The 25,066-nt window shown below is 40.8% G+C and overlaps 1 protein-coding gene across 1 annotated transcript in view; it reads right to left on the bottom strand.

Moving 5' to 3' along the window:
- TUNAR (transmembrane neural differentiation associated intracellular calcium regulator) overlaps window positions 1-25,066 on the bottom strand; it is a 164,228-nt gene that overhangs the window by 9,502 nt on the left and 129,660 nt on the right. The window contains exon 3 of the mRNA XM_087747640.1: window positions 22,699-22,993. Within this exon, the coding sequence (XP_087603766.1) occupies window positions 22,699-22,737 (39 nt within the window). The 5' untranslated portion in view covers window positions 22,738-22,993. The remainder of the gene's footprint in view (window positions 1-22,698; window positions 22,994-25,066) is intronic.

Here is a 25,066-nt window from a genome sequence, read left to right as displayed (position 1 = left end):
AAAGCTGGGTGCTTGGCTCAAGTCCTGGACAGCCCCCAGGCAAGATGCTGAGCAGGGCAGTTAAGTGGATACTGCACTCCTGCCAGTGGCCTGTGGGAGGAAGGCAAAGTTAGCACACACATTTGTGCTCATTAGCCGTCCTTTTTCTGAGGATTACATTGGCATATTCTCATTTCTGTGATCACTTTGTATCCACTCACGATCCTTGTGCCATTTGTGCTGGATAAGTCCTCTCCTAAACTCCGCTAACACAACATGCTGTCAGCTATCAGTCAAGATCCTGCTCAGAGAAGTACTGGTGGGTGCAGGGACACATACTTGCATTTATTTTTCGAGCTGGATTTCACAGGATTGAAAAGCACCATATAAATGCAGGATAAAGCCAAGAGAAGCTCTGGGGCCACAAGAAGCTTCACTAAAAGCTCATTCAGACACAGCAGTTTGCACAGGCAGTGCACAGTATGTATGAACAGCAGATGAATTGAAATGGAATGAGCAGAAACTAATACACGGTAGAAATCGGAATACCAGAGAAAAGCAAAGACCTGCCATAAAAGAAGAGAGAGGGGAGACAAGGAAAGGTGCCCAGGGAGAGGTCTTTCATTAGAGAAAAAAGATCAGAGAGAGCAGGAATGCGAGCCAGGTTCAATAACACTCCCCGGCAGTGAGCAGAGAGACCAGTGCCTAAAGCGAAGAGATGTCTCAGCGGAGAGAGGACACAAGCACTTATGTAGTCCTCAAGCAGGAAAATAAACCCCCGTCAGGCTGCTGCTATGCTGGCAGGTTTTAGTCAGTGGGAAATACATGCTATTTATAGCACTACAGCCAGGATATTTCCAAAGGTCTCAGCAGTGTGAGACCTCATCTAGAATAAAGCATGCACTCAGCAGCAAAGAGGTGGTTCTGAGAGGGCAGAATTCAAATAAGTAATGCATTACAGGGCTCATCCTGCTCCCCACCATGCATCTGATCCAGTTTGTTCTGGCAGCTGTTTTTGTCCCCCAGGCAGCTCCGAACTCAGAGGAGGCAAAGGGCTTGCAACCAGTTTTACAGTTTTATCTTCCTTCTCCTCATTTATGTCTCTGGGACCATGCACAACCCTGAAATGCTCAGGATACCTAAGCTCTATTATAAAAAGATCAGATATTTTGAATACCAGTATCCCTATCTTAGAAACAAAGCTATGATCTGTAACAGAATAATGATCCTTAAATACCAGGCTATTACTACAGACTCTTCTTTACCTGCCTCTGTGCAGACAGTGCTATCCATAGACCTACAAACAGCCTTTGGCTCCTCCACCTACAGCAAGGGCTCCCATACCAGGATTCATAAGGCTTCACGAGTCCTAGTTTGTGTGAGAAACCAACCTGACTGAAATGAGAGTAACTCACCCTTTAACCCATAGCCCTCTCCTCTTTGATGCGAGTTGCATGATGAAGAAAGAATTGTTATTGATCAAAATTAGCAATCTATTTAAAACACAACTGGAAGCATTTACAATTCACACTCCAAATTTCATAAATCTAGAGATGATGAATTTTCTGGCTGGGCCCAAACAGTGGTGAAATTTCAGTATAATTCTTGTTGGTTTAGACTGGCCTATTTTGTGTTCACAATCCATTTTCCTGATACGCAGCACTGTGCTTGGTTGCTTGGTGCTAATACTCAGAAGCAGAAGCATTTGACTCTCAGTTGGTACTGCAGCACACACTTGCCATTTTGCTCCTTTTAAATACTCCGTATTTCTTTTCAGACCTTCTGAGTCAAAAGAGTATTTCTTTCCTCCCACTCTCCCTGTGATTAATTCCTGATACCCTCTATCAGCAAGAAGAGAGGAAAAATTACATGGTCTGTGTTTATTTTGTTTGCATGGATCCCTCTGCAATGTGTGCAAATGCACTGGTTCTAAAAAAATAACTGATGATCTGTGCGCTCCATTTTCAGACAGTTTACTGCTCTGCTGCAATGAACAGTTAGTGCTGAAAGATAAAAGTTGCATATTGTGGACACAATGACGAGGAACCGATCTCTTAGGCTCCCTCTTCATCTAGAGTCCGCTGAGCCCTGTCCTGCAGAGCCCAAGGGGCTCCTGCCCCCGAAGCAGCAGCAGCAATGGGGAAGGAGAAGAAGAAGCAAACACCAGCCCTGAACGGGTATTTTGCGTCTCACCACTGCTCCTTTCCCATCAGTGGCGAAAGGACAGACTGAGCTAGCCAAAGTCCAGATTTCCCAGAATTGCCTTATAAGATGCCAGACATGCTGTGGCATTAATGGGCATAAAAGCAGCCAAATGGAGCCAGACCACAGTCCAGCTGATCAGGTGTCCCCTTGCCATTAGCTGATGCCAAAGATGCACAGTACAAGCCTATAGTGATGCTTACCCCACTGTACCTAACTGGAGTCCATAAATCTGCAGGTCAAGGACTTGCTCCCCTAGAGGAAGCATCTTTAGGTTTAATGCCCCTTCATAGATCTGTTTTCTCTAAATTTGTCTAATTGCTGCTTGAACTCATGTTATTATTTTTTTTTTTCTACGGTGTCCTCTAGCAATGAGCTCAAAAGATTATTAAGGGACATATAAAAAAGTATCTACTTGTTATTTTGTTATTTGAACCTGACACTTGATTCTTCACTATGTAATTTGAGAAACTGTGAGTAATTGGCTTTTATTCTGCAGGCCACCTAGAATGCTGTAAGTCTCTTACCATATCCCTGCAGTCATCTTTCTTCAAGACTGAAAAATTCTCGTCTGTCTAGTCATTCCTTGTGCAGAAGCCATTCCATGCTTTTGGTTATCTTGCTTGCCTTTCTCTCTGCCTTTTCTAGTTATACTAGGGGGTTTTGGAGCAACAAAGTACAAAACCCTTCTGGACTTCTGGTATTAATGTGGAACCTGTGTGCTACACCCTCTGAAGATGTATTGTCCTTACTCCAAAGATTTTATAATTTATACATACCAAGGCTGGTAGAAGGGACACTTTTCATGCAAAGAAAAAAAAAAAAAAAGAAAAAAAAAAGTTAACATCTATCCCTTCCACACCCCAGAAATTATGATTGAATAAAGATTTGAAGTTTGAAGGCAGAGTTAATATCTCTTACTCCTTTGCCAGTCTTTCCTGAGCTTAAAAAAACAGAACAACAAAAAACTCTACAGTGAGCACACCTGGATGCTGGCATATTCAAATCAAAAAAAACCCAACTGTTAAAAGTCTTACAATTTGCATTTTTGCCCAGATAAAAGTAGCATTAGCTGAAATAGCTATGTGGAAGAATAAGATGTTAAAGTATCTCTTTCCATCATTTCAGATCTCAGCACCTCATTTTCTATTTCAAGGGCATCTTCAGGGTTCTCTTTTAGGAGCCAAAATACATTGAAGCCCTGTAAAGGAAAAAATACAATACCCAAGTCTCAGTGAAAGGCAGGTCTCCATTATCCGCCAGAAGGCACATAACCTCTGTCATAAGCAATTTGAAGATCTGCCCTCACCACTGCATGTTGGATCAGAAACTGAGTTGCTTCACAAGACATTTAAGAAATATTAAGAGATAGAAAAGTGACATAAAGTTGTATTAATTTTTTGCTATATAATATCTCAGCCAAGGCCAGAAGATAATTTTGCCTGTAATGGATCAAACTACCTTTACCTCAGAAGTGACCTCTCCTTACAAAACAAACGTGCACCAGCAGAGCATCCAGCAGCTTGAGGAATATAATGCTTGAGCTTCCCTAGCTGTTAGTTTGTGGGTACAACAACAATCTAGAAAGCCTAAAATCTCCTTTTTTACTTCCAGCTGTATCTTTATTCCAAAAATTAATTACAGCTAGATTAAGGGACACTGCAAATAATTCTAGCCAACTGACACTTTCTGATTTAGGAAAGTTGTGTTCAGGTTTTTTTATAACTTTTAAAAATTGTAATCATTTGGTCTGAAATGATGCATGCCAGCCATTTGTCTCAGGGAAAGTATTTTCTGGAAAAAATTCACCCAGTTTTGCTGTTTATAGGAATGATGCTTGGAAACCAATTGTTTCATCCATATAGAAACCTGGCAACATTTTCTGTGAAATACTCAGGTATCTTCACTTTTGAAGCAAGGTCTGCATTCTCAATTTTATTGTAGCTGAGATGGCCTGATATAAGTGCTGAAGAAGGTCTTGTGCATCTGAAAATGTGTTTATTTTCAAGTGATCAGTTTTATAAATTAAATTACCTCTATTGTACTTTTTTCCTGTTTAATTACTTTCTTAGGTCAAAGGATCTTTGCAGTACTTCAATAGGTTGAAATTATATTGACAGTTGTCAATACGAAAATTTGAATAGCAAAAAGTTTTCAGTTTGCTTTTAAAAAATAAATTCTTTGTTTGGTTGGTTGGTTTTTTTGTAGTTAATTTGCAAAGACCAGCCAAAAAAGTCACAATTAAAGGTGATCCAGGATGAATTCAGCCTCCTTCCATTAATTTGTTATCAGGCAGGCTTTAGCTAAGCACTATTCTGTCCACCAAATTCCAGCTTCAGTCAGAGCACAGTGCATTTGCCATAGAAGAGGAGAGAAAAAAGCTTTTGCTTGTAGGATGCTTTATTTTTTGTTTTTGCAGAATTTAAAAGGTGGCCAGAGAGCCTGAGAAGAGGAGCAGCAGTCTTTTGTCTGCAGGCATGAGATGTTGCCCTGAGGAATGGGACAACTTATTCCCTTTCAACACATTTTTCAAAGCTGCTCCCCTGTTCTGTGTACTTCATTTTCTGGGAGCCTGCCTTGGCCCTCGAGGCTTGAGTGTCTGAAAGTGGTGAGTACTGGCCACTGCAGTGGAAGCCAACGGGAGCTGCAGTATGTGCTGCCAGGTACAAAAAAAAATTACATCGGGCACCCACAACTATGGATATTTGTAATCTTACTCTTTTTTGTCTTAGGTTATCAGCTGTACTAAGGAGTAATGATACCCAGAATTGCGATTAAGATGGTGTAAATGGAAGTAAGTCAGTGTTTGCACGCGGCAAGGACCTGCATGGTGGAACACCCTGGAATGCCCCAGCGGGAAATAATTTGCCTTCACAGCAGAGTCTGAGCTATGCATTGAATAGTGAAAGAAAATCAAGTATTGAACTCGCGAACTGTGTCATCTATTATGCGCACCAAGCGAGACTCAGATCCTGGGCAAAAATAGTCTGTGACTGATGCACCTGTGCATGGTGGCAAATTAATGGAGTAGAGACAATTTTACTTGCAGCATTTCTTAGCTTCAAGTGCTGAGCTGTGCAACCTTGATAATGTTCTTTTCACATACTGTTTTGTGTGTAATCATTACCTGTATCAGCCCAAATTTAAAAATAGACCATTCGCCTATTGAATGCCTCTTTTAGGACACAGTTGCAGCTGACTCTTAAAGGTGCCAATAACCTGCAATTCACACTGAAGGCTACTGGCACCATGACAGCAACACCATCCAAACTCTGAAAATTTCAAAGCCTCTTTCAAAGTCCTGGGATGAGATATCAAAAACAGAGGCATCCCTTGCTGCTTTTAAAATATTAGACCTAATAAGATAAAATAACAGATAATTTGAGGGAAGAAGCTACTTTCTAAAAAAAAGTTATCAAAGTAGGATAACACCCCAGGCAACCAACTCCCACACCTTTTATCATCATCATTAGTCATTTATATTGCAGCAGCATGCAGCAACCCCTGCTGATGTCTGGGCTAGAAACCAGACACAGATAGCAAGAACGATACCTAGCTCAAGCAGCTTACAAAATTACAACAGTACGAAGTATGGGAAGGCGGGGGAAAGAACAGAAGGTTGAAGCAAGTTGCTGAAGGTCGATTTGCACAAACCCAGCACAGCCAGGAGAGCCAGGCCCTCCATCCACAGGAGCATCTGCCCCTCTGGCTTGTGCTCAGAGCAAGCACGGTATGCGGGAGAGGCAGCAGCTCCACTTGCATGGGTCCCACACTCCCGGGGAAACAAGCTGTCTGTGCAGGGAGTAGCACATTTGGGAAAACACGAGTGAGGTGACGCCTCTCCTCTTTAGGGCTCAGGGTGGAGTTCTGTGGCACAGCAGAAAAGTGGGACTCAGGAGTGAAAAGGTCATGATTAACTCATCAAATGCTCTGGCAAGGCCATAAGGATGGGCAGTGTAGAAAGGAGTATGGGAAGAGCTGGATTGCCTAACCCCTGGGCACAGCTGCGTTGCTATAACAAGCGCTCGCTGTTGCGAGCTGTGGATGTCACAGAGTCACAGAAGGTTGAGGTTGGAAGGGACCTCTGGAGGTCGCCTCATCTAAGCCCCTTGCTCTAGCAAGACCACTTACAGCCAGTTGCTGAGGACCATGCCCAGACAGCTTTTCAATATCTCCAAGGGTGGAGACTTCACAACATCTCTGGGGAACCTGTGCCAGTGCTCGGTCACCCTCACAGTGTCATGCTTCCTGATGTTCAGAGGTTTCCATTGTTCAGCAAAGGATGTCACCTGGCATATGGAGCAAAGCCATTTGGATTAATTTTCTTCCTATAGTTTATTCCTATTCTCTTTAAAGACACAAATGATGTGGCTATAGATCTGGAGAGATTATTTGCATATGTCTTCCAACTCTATATGGTATGCTTAACAACCCATGTTCTTTCTCTGTCTACAGTGGGTACTGAACTATATAAGGAACGTATTTTGATAGCTAATGTAATGCAACATACACGTCACATTGCTTCAAGGTCATGGCAAATTGTATATGTTTATATGATGCATCTTGACATACTCCAATGTATTGCCAGTAATTTAAAACAATGCTCGTATAAAATGTGAATAAGACCAAGAGCATAGCCACAAAATGGAAAATATTTCACTGCTTTCTTATATTAAGAGTATTCAGTAGCACATTGATAATTCTTCTTAAGAATTTAGGGAGAGGAATGTATATTTTGCTACATTTTTCTTCAATGGACATCAAGCCAAATTCCGTTCACAAAACCTTGAGTAAAATTACTGTTAAGAGGAAAGCTAATCTGGATTTATTCCCCCAGAACAGAGCGCCAAATTTAACCTTGATTTTTTTTTAACATAATGGATTCTTTAAAAATATTGCTTGCAATAAAGAGGGTGATAATAATAAATAAAATATTCATAGTATCTGAACTATGCAAAATTGGTCATTGGAAATGATTGTGTGTAAGTCCCAGAGTCCTTATAACACACAGGGAGAGCACTGAGTCCCACTGAACTGGTGTGACAGGTAAATGAATAGCAACATGCCTAGAAATAGTAGGTTGGTAATGTTTCTTTCAACTTAATTTTCAAAACAAAGTGTTTATCTGTTATGAATTGTTACCCAAGATATTCTGCATGTTCACACAGACCTGTTTTCTATTCTAGCAGCTGTCACACCATCCCTGTAGGACTGATGCTTTCCCAGCTGAGATACTTTGCTCACGTTTGTAAAGTATCCATTTGACTCTACTTGTATTTTTAAAGCCAAATGGTTCTCTAGGGAGATGTTTATCCATTTCTTCCCCTTTCATTCTGTAAGGCAGCATCAAGGAATGCTGGGGTGAGGTGACTGGGAGAAATGAGCATACCTGTAAAAAAAAGGCTTGTGTTCATGGACCATCTAAAAACCACAGAAGATGGCAGCCCTGCAGTGGAACAATGTTCTTCAGGCTCCGGTGAGAGAAAAGACTTTCCTCACAAAGCAAAATTGGGAAATGAGCACTAGTCATAGAAGAGATATTCAGGTATTGCCAGTTCACGACATTTAAGGAAATTCTAATAGGTAGATTAAAAAAAAAAAAAAAAAAAAAAAGACACTTGGGCCAAACTTCTCCAAAGGCCATTTGAGGGCTAATTTAGAAGACTAAACTAAATATTAGTTCAGGTTAACCTGAACACTCTGATAGGAATCATTCATACTCTAAGAAAACTTCTGGATTTGCTTTACTACATATGAAAGAAATGGAAAGCTGTTTGATGGGCAAAACTCAGTGCTGGTTCAATTCTGGACTGAGAAATGATACCTTCTAGTGAATACTCACAGACACTAGTAAACACAATTAACCTATTCAATGATACCTTAGCATTCCTAGGCATTATGATTTCAGAACCTATCTGTAACGTAAATTAAGAAGGCAGTTGTACTGATTAATGTTAGATGTGAAAGGAATAAGACTATGTGATTGAAAAATTGAGTGTGCAAAGTGCTTCAAAATACAGTGTCGCTCTACCACCCATCCAGAAAACCTGAGGCAGAGCAAGATGAAAAACTTTATCTAAATTCATGAAGCTGCCCATTGAAGCTCCAGAGAACTGAACTCTTTTTCTCGGTTTCCAGATCAGTACCCTGTTCTTCGGACCGCATTGTCTCCCTGGACCATCTGGTTTAAACTGATGCAGCTCAGCTTCAGTTTATACCGGTTGAAGTCTTGCAGCATAAGCTTTTTAACAAGTCACTTTGCAGCACCAACAATTTAATTTGGCTTAACAGAAACATAGAAATAGAAACAGTAAAATATCTTTTGACCTTTGCTGTTGGCTACAATCAAAACCACGCAACAAAAAGGGCAGAGAGGAAATGTAGGACATATGCTCAAGATGATGAAAAAAATGTTTGGGCATGTCACACAGTACACTGAAGAAAACATTCAAGAACAATTCATACTGCTGAAAATATTATTCCCATAAGGCTGCAAGGGTCAGTGTCATCTTAGATTATGCACTGTACAAGTGCCAGCCATAGAAGAAGACCCCCCCACAGGCCCTACACTCTTAGGCAGGAGGTCACTAAACACCAGCAATTGATCTATGGCTCTAGAGACTCCAAGGAGGGGCACAAAAAAAAAAACAAACACAAAAACAAATAAAATGTGCAGGTTTCCTTTTTTTTGTTTTGCTATTATACATACTATTTTGCTAAAGAAGAAGATGAATAAAGCACTAATAATGGCACTGTCCTGTCAACTCAGTATTAATTAATGCCAATGATGAATGAAAATAAATTAACACAACTCAGAAAAACATCCTTAAACTAAATTCCTCTCCATTTCCTCCTGATACAGAAGCAACCTTCCAAAGATTTCTCTTTCTTTGAAGTCTTTTTTTTCAAAGATTTCCCAGCTGATTAATTACAGTCACACAAGCCTGTCTAACTTAAGAACAGAACCTAAGTCCTATTTTGCTTATCCTATCTGTCCTTAGCTTCTCCCAAACATCACCGACACAGGTAACATATCCGACCCTTGTTCTCCTCACAGGGTTGCAACTTCATGTCACCCTCTAAACCACTCTTTTTTAGGCTGAAGCTGGAAGCCAGGTTGCTCATGCCAAGGGACATCCTTTTGTCATCCAGAGACTTTTTCTGTTGAGTTTGGCATGGGCATTGCCTCAGTCAGACCACAGACCTGGCTCTGCATCTCTGGAAGCCTTTCAAGTGGCACTCTGACATTTGAACCATACTTTTCAATTTCTTAGATCTCCAGGTGCCAAGCACAATCCAATAATTCACATAGAAACTCTGCACAGTGATCGGTGACTGAAATGCAGCCAGCTCTCAAGTGAAGCACAGGCAGTTACAAACCAAAGAGCCATGCCAAACAGTCCGGAGGAGAGGAAGGGATGAAGATTTTTTCCGGAAGAGAAAGCGTATGGCAAATTTACATAGGGAAATGCCTTATTCCATGAATCAAAAGACATAACCTTTCTTTGCCAAAAACTGGAGAGCCTAAAAGCTCATAACTCTACATTAGTACAGCAATTATATTAGCTTTCCTGTGTTTTTAAAACCCAAGACAAAAGTTTAATGCTTCTGACTTTGCTTTTTAAATAGAAAGTGAGAGTTACACTAGACAAACTCCAATTTAAAATCTCAGCGGGGCTGACAGCTGTGTTGAAGAAGAAAGCTTTTCCATGGTTCGAGCTTGTGGGTTGATTTTAATAATGGACATTTTCTTTCTATAGATCCAATATTTATATTCTTTTTGTTATTTGAAAACCTGTCTGGGGACACATAAATCTGCCTGCATCATAATTACACTTGCCTACATTTCATTCCTATAATCAGACTAGGACCTATGGCAGCAGCCATAGGAAAAGTGGACAATCTATTCCACACAGGTTAGTAAGAGAGACTCTAATTATTTTTCCAAAAGGTTAATCTATTTTATGAAGAAAAAATTAATTCTGTCAAATTTTCAGGAAGCTAGGGTTTGGCCAGGAGCATTTTTTGGCTTATTTCTGAAAGAAAACTTTCAGAGAACTCCTAAGTCTATCTTCCCAAGGTCATGACTCTCTCTCTTCCAGTTGCTCCCAATTCCTTCTTTCTTTCTCCAATCCTTTCTTTGCTGGAGCTTGCTTGGAGGGTGCAAGCCAAAGCAGGAGCTGCTCACTGACAGGGGGCGGCTGCAGGTATCTTGCAGAACAAAGCGGTGTTGCTGCGGCGCACTGTGCTCAGGGGGGAAAAGGAAGATGGATGTAGGCTGGTGGAGACCTTCCAAGAGAAATCTTAGCGTTGTACAACTCATAGCTACATTCAAACCCCCACAAATAATCCAAGAATCAGGCTTTTTATGGAAACCCACTGGCGGTGTTTTACTTTGAATACGGCTGCTTCTTGGACTACAAATGTCAAAAGCATATCTGTAGTGATGCGCTGCTGCAGGCTGGCCTTGGGAAACCCTTCATAAAAATCTGTCAACGAGGCTGGGTAACTTCCCTCCTCTGATGAAATCATCCACTCTGGTCACGGCTACGCTCTTTGCACTCTCCCTGGGGCTAAAGTAAACATTACTGAGGAGAAAATGTGCATGACTTACAAATGCACAGCACTTCACCACATGCAGGTATTTGCAAATAATTAAGGACAGAATAGTTTTTGCACAGATACCTGCATGTACACCATGCTCTACCAGCCTGATGACTGTGCCACCCTCCACACACTTCACAACCAGTTAAGAACAAACTATTCCACACCACACTTGCAATAACATTTTTGCTGTATGCTGTTGCCTATCACAGGAAGGATGGCTGAGTGGCCAAAACACCAGGTAGGGACTGGGGAGTTAGGGCCTCTGGGGTCCTGCAGGCACCTCTGCGAGCACAGGGACACCCTTTGCAGTTGGGAAGTTGGTCAGTATGAACAACCCTGGCTCTGAGAAAATGCATCTCCGTCCTCCCTGCTCATTAGCACTCTTTCCAGGTATGTGCTGCCAGGAGGGTGCTGTGCAGAGCTACCAAACATTTCATTAAAGCAGATGATTTCCACCTTGTCAAAGCACTGTATGGACTGCTTCTCCCTCAGTGTTGCCAGGTGGTAATTGCTAACCAGGAAAACAAGGATTTGCAAAAATGACTGCTCTTTATAGATGGCACATTGCCCTCTCTCAAGAGCCATAATCCCTCTGTTAGCACAAGTCTCTGTTGCCTTCCTTCTGTTTTCTCATTCCTGACTTCTTCTAAATGCTAATTTTGGTTTGTTTTTTTTTTCTGTGTCATTTTGCTGTCAAAACTGTAGACATTAGGATATTACTAGGCATCTCATCAAAGGAAGATTTACAGATGTTTGGTCCTCATTATTTTGTTATAATTTTACACTTTTTTTTTAACAGCACAGTAAACAAGGTATTTAAAATCTCCCAAACATGGCTTATAAATTCCTCCTGTTCCAACTTGCAGTCATTTATAACTGACATCGGCTATATCTCTGCTGCAGTTACAGGACTGCTGCACACAAAACCATGCCCAAGGTAGCTCCAACATAGCCCGGTGGGAGCAGAAGCCTCCTAGAAAGTACAAGGGCCTGCACCCCCCATGAGGAGCAGCTACCTGAAACCACAGTCACAGTCCTGCTACATCCATTAGATGCACCCCGAAGCCCACACCCTACCATCTTTCCTCTGCCTGTTACTTAATCCAGCTAGATCAATGCCAGCTGGGTATGTCTATACAAGTTCTTTAGTACAAGTATAAATAAACACCCTAAATTGAAATATGCTGTCATTCTACAAGGAGGAAGAAGAAATCGGTTCCTTTCATTGTCAATCATTTTCACAGAGTTTTGTGGCTGACAAACAGGCTGTTTGAGTGAAACTAAACAAGACGTGTACTAAACGTCAGAGATACCCTGTTGTGGAGCAGCTCTGCTAATACCAGTGGAGATCTGCATGCAAAGGCATTGTCAACATTTGCTGAAGCCCTAAGTATATGGCAGATAAATGTTTGAAGCAGGAAAAGAACGGAAAGAAAGTTTCAGGTAAAGAAACAAAGTGCAAAGCCACAGTCTGTTCATATTTTCTACCACAGCAACTTGTACCCGTGGTGATGACAAAACCAGCCAGTGGTGTGATCCAGCTGTGGAAGAAATCAGAGGTATGATTCTTGCTGACTCCACCAGGTACTGGATTAGGCTTTGAAAGCACAAGTTGCCCAGACAAGCAACAGTGGCAGAAACAAAAAATACTTTTTCATAACTTATGCAAATTGCTAGCATATGTATTGGCCCCATATCCCTGTATTAGTCCCTGAAAATGACCCACATAGTAAGTTATCAGCTCCAGTAGCCTCAAATAAGAGGACCATGTGACAATGAAGATTCACAGAAAATGCCTTTCTTTTGGCTGTCCTACTCTCGTTTAGTAATAGCTTGTACTGAGAACAGCCCCTGCCTCGTGCTGCAGCATTGCTTTCTAGCTTAGGTATTTAAGGAAAAGTATAGATACAGCCACAGAGACATCAGCAAAGTTCAGTGGCAAATGATTTTCACTGCAGAAAGCATTAAAGATAATGAAAGTATTAATCATTCATACCAAAAATCAACATAAAAATCCACATGTAGTGCTGATAACTGGGACCAGGTACAGGGTAAAGCAGCTAGTGAAACAAGTTACTCACCTTTTGGCCACCTTTTGTTGTTCTGTGTGCTTGCAGAGTTAGTTATGGAAGTTGCATTCACATAGAATTTAATTCTCTAGAAGACGCTGTTTCTCTTACTGTTTGTACAGTATCTACCACTGTCAGGCCCTGATCTCAATAACTGATAATAACTGCAATCTATGTGATAAGCACAGGACAAAAAGGCTCCCAAATTTCAAGCACATCTTCTTCTTGGGTGGGATTTACATTCTCAGAGTGGCTTGTGCTGAGCCTCACAGCCCTTCTGAGCACCTGCAGCTCCTGTGGGTACAGCAGGGCCAAATCCTGCCAACAGCTGCAGAAGCAGCTTCTGCTGCTGCCTCTTGCCCACAGCCAAGCAGAGCACCGAGCTCTGCTCAGCCTCGTTGCTTTCCACATGTCCTTCAGGACCTAAATTGCACATGTGCTGTAATAGATCCAAGAGGTTTCCTTTGAGTTCATAGTCCCACACAAGCATAAATCCATGTATTTGTTGTATTCTAGGTTACGTGAAAAAGCATCAGCCTTGCATATTTGTGCTGTATCACCCAATCAGTAAGTTAGAAGTAGGGTCAAATCCTGAGAGGATTAAGCTAGTCAAGGTACATCACCGAACACCGTCTGAAAGCATAGGCATTGTTTGGCATATATCTTAAACTGTCAGGAGGAGCAGCCAGTGAGGAATGCAGTACTTGACCTGTCAGCACAATACAGATCATTTACATAGCTTTTTACAAACATTAACAGATTAATCCTCACCTTGGGACACACAAGCAAGGTTCAGTAGCCCTGATGAACGGATCTGGAAGCTGACTTACACAGTGGTTGTAACCTGATTTCCAGGAGAACCCAACATCTTCACATCTTATAAAAGCACAGGAGGAGATGGGCCTTCATACCTCCAGACCAGGAGAAAAAGAAATGTGAAGCAAATAGCAGCTTTGGCCTAGCCATTTGTGTCTGTGGGGAACTGAGGCTATGGGGACTTTAAGGGCAGATTTCGTGGCTCCTCTTCAATTCACACCAGCTGTGACAATCTCAAGCAGGATGGTAGTTCTCACCCCAGCACAGAGGACACAGGTGCATTCATGTGCAAAGCACTGCATTTCACACCCAAAGTGTGAAGTAAATCCAGCAGCTGAAGTGGAACACTCCTACCTGGTTTCCTTACCCAAACAGCTATCCAAAGCATCTCAAGTCATTACATTTCAGTGGGATCTATTTCTAAAAGCAGTAGCACTCATCATATACTAACACATGGGTGAAAGCTGAGTCCTGTGCACAAGGCTTGGGCTTTGCATTGAGAAGCAGTAAGGATCTGTGATGAATACGGCCCACAGGATCATACTGACAGAGCTCAGGCCAAGAGAGAAAGCAGAACGTGTATGCACCAAAGGAGTGAGAGGCTCCGTTCATACATGCATGCAATGGACAGATGTACCCAGCTACACTGTCATGGGGGTTAGCGACGTGTGTCCACATGGACTGGGATACACACAAAAAGCGTCAAGGGAAGATGCATCTGTACAGGCATCTGCTAGAGATATGTGGGCAAGGAGGACATACCACTGGATTCTTAAGATATGTAGTAATTCATGTGTTGAAACTTGGTAAAAATGTTTGGGATTTATCCCGAAAGAACAGATGTCAGGAAGGTCTCCGTTTTATAAAGGAAATTGCTTATTGATCCTGTCTGTTTGCATCATATTCACACTGCACTACTCCTGTGCTTAACCTGCAGGGATCCAGAAAGGTTGTTTCTCTCTTCACGCGCGACCTGACTTCTGCAGGGAGATGCTGCACCTCCATGTGAGGCTCCAGAGAAGGGCCGTGGATAGGAACAACTAGTATTTCTGATGTTAAAATCCCTGTGATGCCCATTTGGTGTGCCTTCTTCATGTACTCATAAATCTACTGAGAGCCAGGTGAGAGATCACAAATGAATTTGGAGACAGATTCAGCAAAGCTATTGTAGGATTCTCTCTGTAACATTAGGCATGGTCTACTTACTTTTTTTTTTTTCCCAAAGGAATATAAGGTTTTAGTGATGTTTTTGATCTATCTCCTCTTCTGAAACATTGCAGACGTGACTTGTGGTCTTTTACTAGCTTACTCAAGTTCAGTGAGGAGGACTGGAATTATTTTGTGGGGAGCATGAATGGATGGAGCAGGTGCTCTGTGGGCCCTTCTGCATTAAACATCCATTGCATGGTTTTCAGGGTGGGGACAACGACTAGACCCAAAAATACCAGTGATACCTTACAATTCCATTAGAAAGCACAAGAACAGATGCAGAACTTGAGGGATAACAAGTAGGAGCAGAAGTAGCAGACCAACCCTTCCTCAGCCAGCTCTGATGTGCGAGGGATATTAAAACCATATTACAAGGTACCTCACATTGCACACTCAGGATGCTCCTGGTGACATGACACATTGAAACACTCTGAGCATTACACAAAGTCATGTCAAAGATGCTGTTCCCTTTGTACTGCACTAACAATATCTCAGAGTGGCTCTAAAGAAGCAGGTACAACGTAGATTGTCACACATTTCCATAGCAGTGTTTTGAGAATGCATCCAGCTGTGCCAAGCTCCAGAGTATTTTGATGCAACATAAAGCATTTGCTATGGCACAAAAACACAGGAACCCAAAACAAATGGATGTGACATCAGTGAAATGGATGACTCTTCCTAAAGAAAGCTTTGTTTTCTAGCTTTGATTAATACAGATAGAGAACAAGTACTATGTTCAGCAGCACAGAAACAATGCTATCCTAAGGGCCATAGTGGTCATCCATCAGGAGCCACTTTCAAGAATGCTTTAAAAGCTTTTCCAAAATCCTGCCTTCTCCTGCTAAGTATTTTGTACTGCTTCTATACTCAGTGAAAAGATACGTAACCTGAACAAAAATCTTTCAACCAGTTTTTGGTTTAGGCACAAATTAAAAAAGAAGTTCCAAGAACACACAGGTCAAAGGTCTTAATAAACAGTCTTGCCACCTGCTTTCTCATCCAAAAAATTAAACAGTGTTGTTTTCAAGTATGAGACTTGCCTTCCTTAAAGGAAAGTTTCTGGTACTCTTAACATAGTTCAGTAACATCTAACTTTACAGACAGTATTGCTAGGTTTTGGGATGTGTCAAAGTAAACTAACTTTTCTCATCAAATATATCACAGTTTCACATAGAAGAGAAAATGATGCTTTTCAATATCTAAAGACATATGCATAAAATGGTAAGTCCCAAATTTTCAGAAGTCAGAAGTTAAGAATATGCACTTCATTAATATCCTTATTAAATGGGTAAGAAACTATTAAGGTATGATTTATATTCACAAACACCACATTGTTTTCTACTCACACCACTCTTTTCTGTCTATCTTGGTTGAAAGCTGGAACAGGCATTCCTCCACTCTGTTTTCTCATAGAGATGTACCAGACATCCTTTACCCTTTTTGCAATCTCTTATTTCATCAAAGCTTACTGATCTCTTCGGCTCATCAACTTTTCTTCAGGCCTTTTTTTTTTCCTGAGGGTCTTACCATGAATGAAATTCTTTACTTATGCTCATGGACTTCAGTGGTTCTCCAATGTTTCTTAGCCAACTAAAAGCCACCTTACATGTCAAAGTTCAATAATTACCCTACTATAATCATCAGATTTCCTTTCCTGATCTATTAATGTTGTAGAAAATATACAAATATTATAAACCCCATGCTCAGATCCTCCAAGGTATTTGGATCCCTTAGCCCCCCTGCTTTAAAAAAGAACTAGGGGCCATATCACATGTTAAGTTCTTAAACATCAGCATGTGTTTGAACCTAAACACTTTTATGTCTTCTAATATCCAAGGTTCCATGGAAAAACTGCCAGCTTAACTGGAAAAGCCTTTCAAAACCTCTTTTATGAAATTTACAGATAACATTAGGTGTAGTTTAGGATGGAGGGCTGAGGTAGGCTGGGGGTGACCCTGTGCACCATCGTGGCTGATGAAAGTAGAGCGCAGGTGATTCTCCTGGCTACCCTCAGCTTGGTGTGTTGGAGAACAGTATTTTGAAGTAAGCTATATAATTGCTCACTGCAATGGAGTATTGTCCTGATTTCAGCTGGGATAGAGTTAATTTTCTTCCTAGTAGCTGGTATAGTGCTGTGTTTTGGATTTAGGATGAGAATAATGTTGATAACAGAGGGATGTTTTAGTTATTGCTGAGCAGTGCTTACACAGAGTCAAGGCCTTTTCTGCTTCTCACCCCACCCCACCAGCGAGCAGGCTGGGGGTGCACAAGAAGCTGGGAGGGGACACAGCCGGGACAGCTGACCTCAAATGACCAAAGGGATATTCCGTACCATATGATCTCATGCTCCGTATATAACCTAGAGGAAAAGCTGGCCAGGGGTCTGCTGCTCGGGAACTGGCTGGGCATCAGTCAGCAGGTGGTGAGCAATTGCATTGGGCATCACTTGTTTTATATATTCTTTTATGATTATTATTATTTTCCCTTTCTTTTCTGACCCATTAAATTGTCTTTATCTCAACCCATGAGTTTTACCTTTTTTTTTTTTATTCTCTCACCCATCCCACCAGGGGGGAGTGAGCAAATGGCTGTGTGATGTGTAGCTGCCTGCTGGGATAAACCACAACAAGTATGTATTGACTAAGGCATTCCTTTCTAACTCTTTTCCATTGTAAGCCAGTAAAAAATTCATGTCAGAATAAAAAAGAGTGCACTTGATGCAGTAGGGTGCATTTTGAGTTCCCTTCTTAACATTTCTCAGGAATAAAACACAAGCGAGATGAGGTTTCCAGTGGAAGTATTGCTTTTAATCAGATTTCCATAGTCTTCTATGTTAATAAGTCATTGGGTAATTGGGTAAGTACAGTACCTGTCAGCATCCAGAGGTGTGTCACACCCAGAGCTGTATAAGTAGACCAGAGTGAGGCAGATACCCCTTAAGCTTCTGGGATATTCTGCTGCAGAACTCATTCCAAAACTCTGGCACATTTGCAAAAAGCTTTTTTTCCTTCTCGACATGTACAAAATTTTCCTGGGTTTGTATTAAGATGCTAAGGCACATTTTTTTGTCCAACTTTAGATGTAATTTTAGCAGCTAAGTACTTTTTGTACAAACCGCCTTTTCCTTTTTCATAAAGAGGATAAAAAGCTGAGAGATTACCTTGGACAGAGGAGACATACCAGGGTTAATAAGAATCACTCTTAAGTACCATATTCTCTGTGTCACATTTTTACACACAAGTGCTGGATTCATAATGACCTGTGTGAATTCTAGATAGCAAGCCATCAGCCTTTTTATGTTTTAACTGGATTTTTTCTGTGTTGAAATTTGATTCATTTACCAAGAGCCCTCAAAACCGTTACATACCCCAACAGCTATCCCTAAACCCTGACAGCATAAACAGATACATATGTACATCCCCCAGAACCTGCATGGCATGTTTAGGATATTTCTATTTAGTAATTTTCTGTTTAATCTAGGATATACTTCCCCTGTGTAGTAAAGCAATTACATAATTAATGGTTACATTCAAACAGAGTGGCTCGGGAGAGAAAAAAAGAATTTTCAGGACAACTGTGTCAGACTGGGAAGGAAGTACGCATCAATAATTCCTTTTCACATTTGATACTTCAACTAGTATTAACTTAAAAGTCCAAATGCAAGTCATTAAACAAAAAAATGAACAAAATGAAGAGCAACCTTGCAGGGACAGTGATGAACTGAGAATAAGGACATTTGGGTTCAATTCCGAACTCTTCCCTTGCCAGTATAGCTTTGAGCAGTTTCTTTGTTCCTCAATTCCTTATCTATTTAATAAGGATATGAATACTAGATTAATTCTACTCCTTGCCTGCATGACTTTTGAAGGCCTCTTGAAGGTTTTTGTAATAGAAACTACTTCTTCTGGTATCTGTAAAACTCTCAGCAAAATGGAGGCCTGCTTTTTGTTGAAGACACAAGAATTAAAGGAGGGAATCACAATCAGAGCTTACGTCTACCATAGACCTGGTAAAAACTGCTGTTCAGTAACAGTAATATGGGGCTATACAATATGTAGTGCTAAAGATGGCCCTTCAGAAAGCTTCTAATTAAAAAGCTGACCTGTGAGAGCCAATAAATATTGGGACAGCTATAACAGATCTAGTCAAAAATACGTAAAAAACCATTTCCCTGTAAAAAAAAAAAAAAAAATTAAGTGTTGCAGATTTTCACTGAGAAAAACAGATACACAGATGTCAGTACAATTTCTTGTAACAAATGAAAGTCTGATTAAAAATGTTAAAGTGAAATGTTGTGTCATTTTGAAATCAGTATTTCCGTACATATGGATTTTTAGACCTTTTCATTTTTAAAAAATATTATGCCTTTTCAATTTTTATTCTGGTTTATGAAAAACACAGATGCTGATCTACTGAAATTTCTTGTTGGATAAATATTCTTTCTGTGGCTATTTATGTTTAAGCAAAAAAAATTTAAGACTCATTTGGTTTTGTTTTTGTGGGCCTTTCAAAAATCAGGTTTTTGCTGGATCCTGAATCAAGACAGCTCAATTCATTCCAAGTACAGGAACTGCTTGTGCGTTGTATTATTAAAGTACATATTTCTTGACTAGAAATAGTGCTGCAAGTGTGGAAAGTATTTCCACTGTTCAGTATAACTTCCCTGATAATACACATGGTTCAAGCTAATTCACATGGTTTGTCTAAAGAAACAGTTCAATGGACTGAAATACATGTGTTTTCAGCATCAGATCTTTATTGAATAGTATCTTAAAAGAAAAGGAAATTACTAATTTTACTTGCTTTAGAATTGTCAGAGAAAGCCAAATACAGCTGTTGTGCAAATGTTTAAAGTAAATGATTAAAAATGTCACTATAGAAAGAGTTCTAAGTCACAGTAAATCATTGACAGAAATGTCTGCTAAAGACAACGAACATCCTGTATAGTGCGAAACCTTCTTTCTCAAAATCACACACTCTTTAGAAAATAATCCACTATTCTTGCTATGTATATGGTGCTATTATAAGGATAAAAGAAACAAATGAACCTATTGCTGCATTAGTGTACTGAATACATTTTAAAGGTTGCTATGTTTGCTTTTTCTAATACTTTTCTTTCTTCCATAATGCACAATCTAGTGCAAAAAAAAAAATCCTATGCACTGTATTCTGAAAAGGAACTGTTCTTTACAAATTACAATGAAGGAAATATTACTTGTTATGTAATATATATCCTAATAATATAAAGATTTATAAGCATGCAACATTGCACAAGGAAAGAAAATCCAGATGATTTTATGCTTCCTATTTCAATATATATCTATATTCTGTAGGAAGTTTACTATAATTATGATTTTATAATTGTGTTTCTATACCCTAAAGATAAATATGTTCCTGGATCAACTAAAGAGCTAAACATCATGTATTAACTAAAAAATGAATATATTTAATGTAGTAGAAAGCTTGGTAAGTATCCTTGAATCTAATAATAATGAGTACTTTTATAAGATCAGTGATATTTTAAAGGATTTTTTTTTTTTTGACGAGTTGCCGGAAGAATTGACAATACCTAGTAGCAATGTTAGTACTGTCACAAAAATGAATAAGGCAATGAATTATTCCAATAAGAATACACTTCTCTCGGATTTGGAGACCACTAATAAAAGTAAACTTTTGTATACTCCGATAATTCTTCACTAACAATGTATGTGTACAGTTGCATGATCTTTAAGAATGTAATTAACCTATTTTTCTTGTCCTAATTACAAGGCAAAAGGATGCACATGGGTAAAGGGAAAAATGATTTTATTTAGAAGGGAGATACAAATTATGCCTGAAGCCTAATAAATCTGTTGCCATGACAATCAAAGAGCCTGGTCTTATAAAACCTTTCATAATTAATTCACATGAGTAGTTCTTACTCATACGAGTTGTCCCATTGATTGAAATAGAACTGCTGATGTGAGGAGAGATTTGCAATGAGAAACGTGAATTTAGGATGCAGTCTTTGTTCACATAAATTGCTGAGGGGACTACTTCCACAAGTAAGAGGTTGTTTTTACAGTGAAGATTTGAAGATGACATTTATGGGTTGTGTTGTCTTTCCTCAGTTTTCCTTATTGGTTCTTACACCAGTCACACGTTTTAGATGGTAAAATGCACAAAAAATCTAATTCTATGCACATGTACGCATATTTTGAACCTTTACTCCTAAAATCAAGTGAAAAATTGTCACACTACAGGAATGTGTTTGTATCGTCTCTGTTTACTCCTACTGCAGTGATTTGAAAAAGCTGCATTACCATTCTCTCTCTAAAAACTGTTTTACGGAGTCCTTTATCATACAAGGAGGAGATGTATTGGGATCTACCACAAAATTCCATCTTTTGAATAGGATTTAAGCTCTGATTCTTGTTCATGAGTCCTGGTGTGGCCTGGCCTGGCCTTTTTGCTTTGGCTTTTTGCATCCATCCCGCTCACCCTCAAAACCTGCTGCTAGAAACCTGTCACCTCCATACCCAGCTGGACAGCCTGTAACAACCACCACACAAACCCGCTCCTGGACTCTTTATAACCCCATCAAAAGCAGTGGGATTTGTGAGGGATTACCCTCAGAGCAGGGGCAGGCCCTTACCACAGTTTGCTCCTCAAGAGGCACTCAACTCTCCCTCTTCCAAACTCAGTGATCAACCAGAATGCATAAGAAAATATATATATTTCACACCACTACTCTTTCATCTTTTAGTTCCACCCTAATTTCTGAAACAGAGATCCAAGTAAACCAGGCTTTCTGGAAAACTATCCTGTTCTTCCATCTCAGTACACTCACTATATGATTTCCGACATGCTTAGCAATTTCCTGATAATGACCCTAAATTTTGGTAAGTCAGGTAGTTAGTTAATAACATCACCTTGCACTCCCCTAAGCACTTTTCATCCAGGAAGATGAAAGCACATTACAGCTGATAATGAAGAATAACTTGCAACATCCACTGAAGTAATTTATAATAATTCTCAATACCCCGCTAATACATGACAAAAATTACTTGATATGAGATCATCTCATACTGGGTTTGCTTATTTTATGACTTGGGTCATCAAGAGTAACATTATCATAATTCACAGTGGTCATTTTTTGTCTTTCTGACATGTGTAAAAGGATCTGCCTCCCACTGTATCCAGCATCCAAGTCTGCATTTGATATTTGTTTCCAATGAGAAGCAAAATTAAGTAAATCTTTTGTACCTGCAGATCTTGCAGACATTCAAAACCTTTCTGTAGCTTTTATTTACTCCTATAATACTTATTCAGAACTATCCTTATGTTGATACAGGATTTTTTTTTACCTTCTATTTTTGCCTTCTAGTGGTCAGTGTACAACTGAGATACAGGGAAGGTATAGCACCATGACCCCAGAGAGACAGACAGAGCAAGAAAAAGAGGAGGCAGGAGGAGGGGAATGGAGGCAGGGAAAAAGAGAGAGAAATGTCAAAGCAAATTCTTAAACATCTTCTTTAGCATGGAAATATGTACAATACAGCTACTGATGTTCCAAGTCCAAGTGCAAGTGACAGCAGAGGTGTGCACAAACACACACACGCACATACACACTCTCACAAAGCGAGGGAGAAAGACAGAAATGATCTTACAAAGCTGCTGCAGTAATCAGGACACTTGCTCCTGGAAACAACCATACAAACAAACGATCTTTTGTTAGCTTTCTACATTTTTTCAATTTTCATTTGATTATTGCTATTATTTTTACCTCTCACCATAACAGAAATATGGTTATTAAAAGGAAGGAAAAAGGCCTTACCATGCAGTGCATCAGGAAGAGATGAGAAGCACAGAGCATGCTGCAGAGATTAAGCTCAGCATGGCATTCAGATATCCTTTGGAATTGAAGAAAATTGTCCAACCCATTCTTCCTAACAAAGCGGACAAGTTTTCTCTAGGCTTGAATTTTTCACCAGAAGTCAGATCCTTACAGTGCATTATATTTTCTTCGTCAGGAGATATATTTCCTCCAGTTAAGTTTCAGCTCCGCAATGCCATTTCCAATCAGCTCTAAGAAGTTCTTCATTCCCAGATTCGTGGTGTCATCAGAGGGACTCCAAAGAAAATCAAAGAAAGAAAGAAAAAAAAGAAAATAATACCTTACCGAAGCCCTGAAATTACTATGCAGAAACAGAGAAGGAAAAAAAAAACAACCACCCCTCATTTATTCTGTTACCTATGTGTTTCACAACAACCAGCACTACCTCTTTGGTCTCATATATGCAGTGCTGATTACCTGTAATAAAGGAAGAGGCAAAAACTTTCCCAGTTCACACATGATGCATTTTCATTACTGCTGCTCAACTGTGCACTACCAAACAACCCTTTTCATCCTGAGGAATCTTTAAACCACCTGACAAAAACATCAGCTGTCCCTTTCCCTTCCCAAAGAACATGAATACTAGAATTTCTAGAAAAGTGCTGAAGAAAGCTTGACAAATAACCCAAAAATACAAACTAGATCTTAAAGCAAAACCCTCAAAGCAGGACAGTTCTTGAGCAAGGAGATACCTTGCCTGAAGGATTTGGGGACACACACACTAAGTATCATAGGGAAGAAGAAAGGGATAACGACCGGTGGCTAACGGGGGTCTGGAAAGGATGGGGTGGGACCGACTGGGTGTCAGGAGGGAGTGGGATCCTGAGTCACCCTCAGCCTCCTGCCTTCTCGCTGACAGCAGCTCGGGCTTCCCCTGCACTTTCTGCAAAGCATATTAATTGATTCTGGTTGCTGAGCAACTAACTCTGGGGAGCCACATCGACGGCTCCGGCACAGCTTCAGCAACAGCAGCAGAGAGAGGGGATGGTCTCCCCCGACTCCCTCCTCCTCCCGGGGCTTGCTTACCCTCCCCAGGATACTCTCAGCTGCCCTGCAGGGCAAGGGAAAGGGAAAAGCCCCCGTTAGTGCAGCAGGGAGAGGAGGTGGGTTGCTCCCCCCAGCCTGTGCGGCACTGGCAGGACTCAGGCAAGCAGCCCTGCTTCGCACTGACAGCACTGCTGCAGCCCCAAAGGGCATCCTCCGTCTGCCGCCACCCCGAGTGGGGTGCCTGGGCCAGGGGGGCTGGCGCAGCCGTGGGAAACCCACCCAGGCATGGCTGAGAGGTGGGCGAACCAGGATGGTGCAGTTCCCTTCTGAAAAGCGAAGCTGTGTTAACCCTCTGGTTCTCCAGGCGTGCTGCAAAGACATCATTAAAATGACAAGCAACTCCCATGGTTATGCCAACTCATGGGTTCAAAATGAGTTTCTAGTTGAAGCTCTGTCCCTGTAATAATGGGGTAAATGTATTACTTACTTCTGACCTCTTTATCATGTTGCACTTTAGACAGAGCAGACACTTCTCTGGCTGAAGGGGCACACAGTAAGCCAAAACCACCAGAGGAATTGCCTGGATGTCTTTGTCAGAGACTGCAAAATGGAGCTCTCTGACATAACCTTGTCATTGTTTAACCAATGTTGTGTTTAAATTCTTCATAGGAGATGAGGCAATTTAGTTTTGGCCCATAAAAGGAGTGGGATAACTGGATAACTGGAGGTGGCTCTGAGGGGCTCCTCCTAGAGCACCTCAACCGATGGCCCCATAGAAATGACATGGAGGATTTTTACAAGGTTGATGCCAAGCAGATAGACCCTGAATAGGGCCTGACCACTGCAGTTTGTGGCAGGGCTTCCACTGACTTCTGTGACTCTAGAGCCTGAAAAACATCTCCAGACCAACACAGTGTCAGAAACAAGACATTTCTCTTGTGCTCTCATTTTAGATAAACCCTTAATCAGATCATGGCGTTTGTTCAGCACTGACTAAGCTGTCTTTCTGTTGCACAGGTAAGATGGAAGAAATGAAAAGACCTCAAGATTTTTCTCCCTGTGACCTGGCAGTAAGCGCAATATTAGATCTTGGCCAAACTGCTCACGCATGATTACTGTCAAAGACCTGAGCTAGATCAGCTCTTTATTTCTGTTATAGTGACAGGACAAGTTAAAGGGCAAGGCCTTGAGAACTGCCTTAGCTTGCAGTCACATAAATAAACAGAATTATCTAATCCTCCCCTTGAAAAACTCCCACCAATTAGATAGCTTGTATGTGCTATCTAATGGCAAACACAGGGTCTTTGTGAAAAGGGGACAG

The sequence above is a fragment of the Nipponia nippon genome, unplaced genomic scaffold (genome assembly GCF_047370975.1).
Source record: "Nipponia nippon isolate SJK-2023a ecotype South Korea unplaced genomic scaffold, ASM4737097v1 scaffold_11, whole genome shotgun sequence".
In the NCBI taxonomy this organism is placed as follows: domain Eukaryota; kingdom Metazoa; phylum Chordata; class Aves; order Pelecaniformes; family Threskiornithidae; genus Nipponia; species Nipponia nippon.
This window is presented reverse-complemented; position numbering and strand designations above follow the sequence as displayed.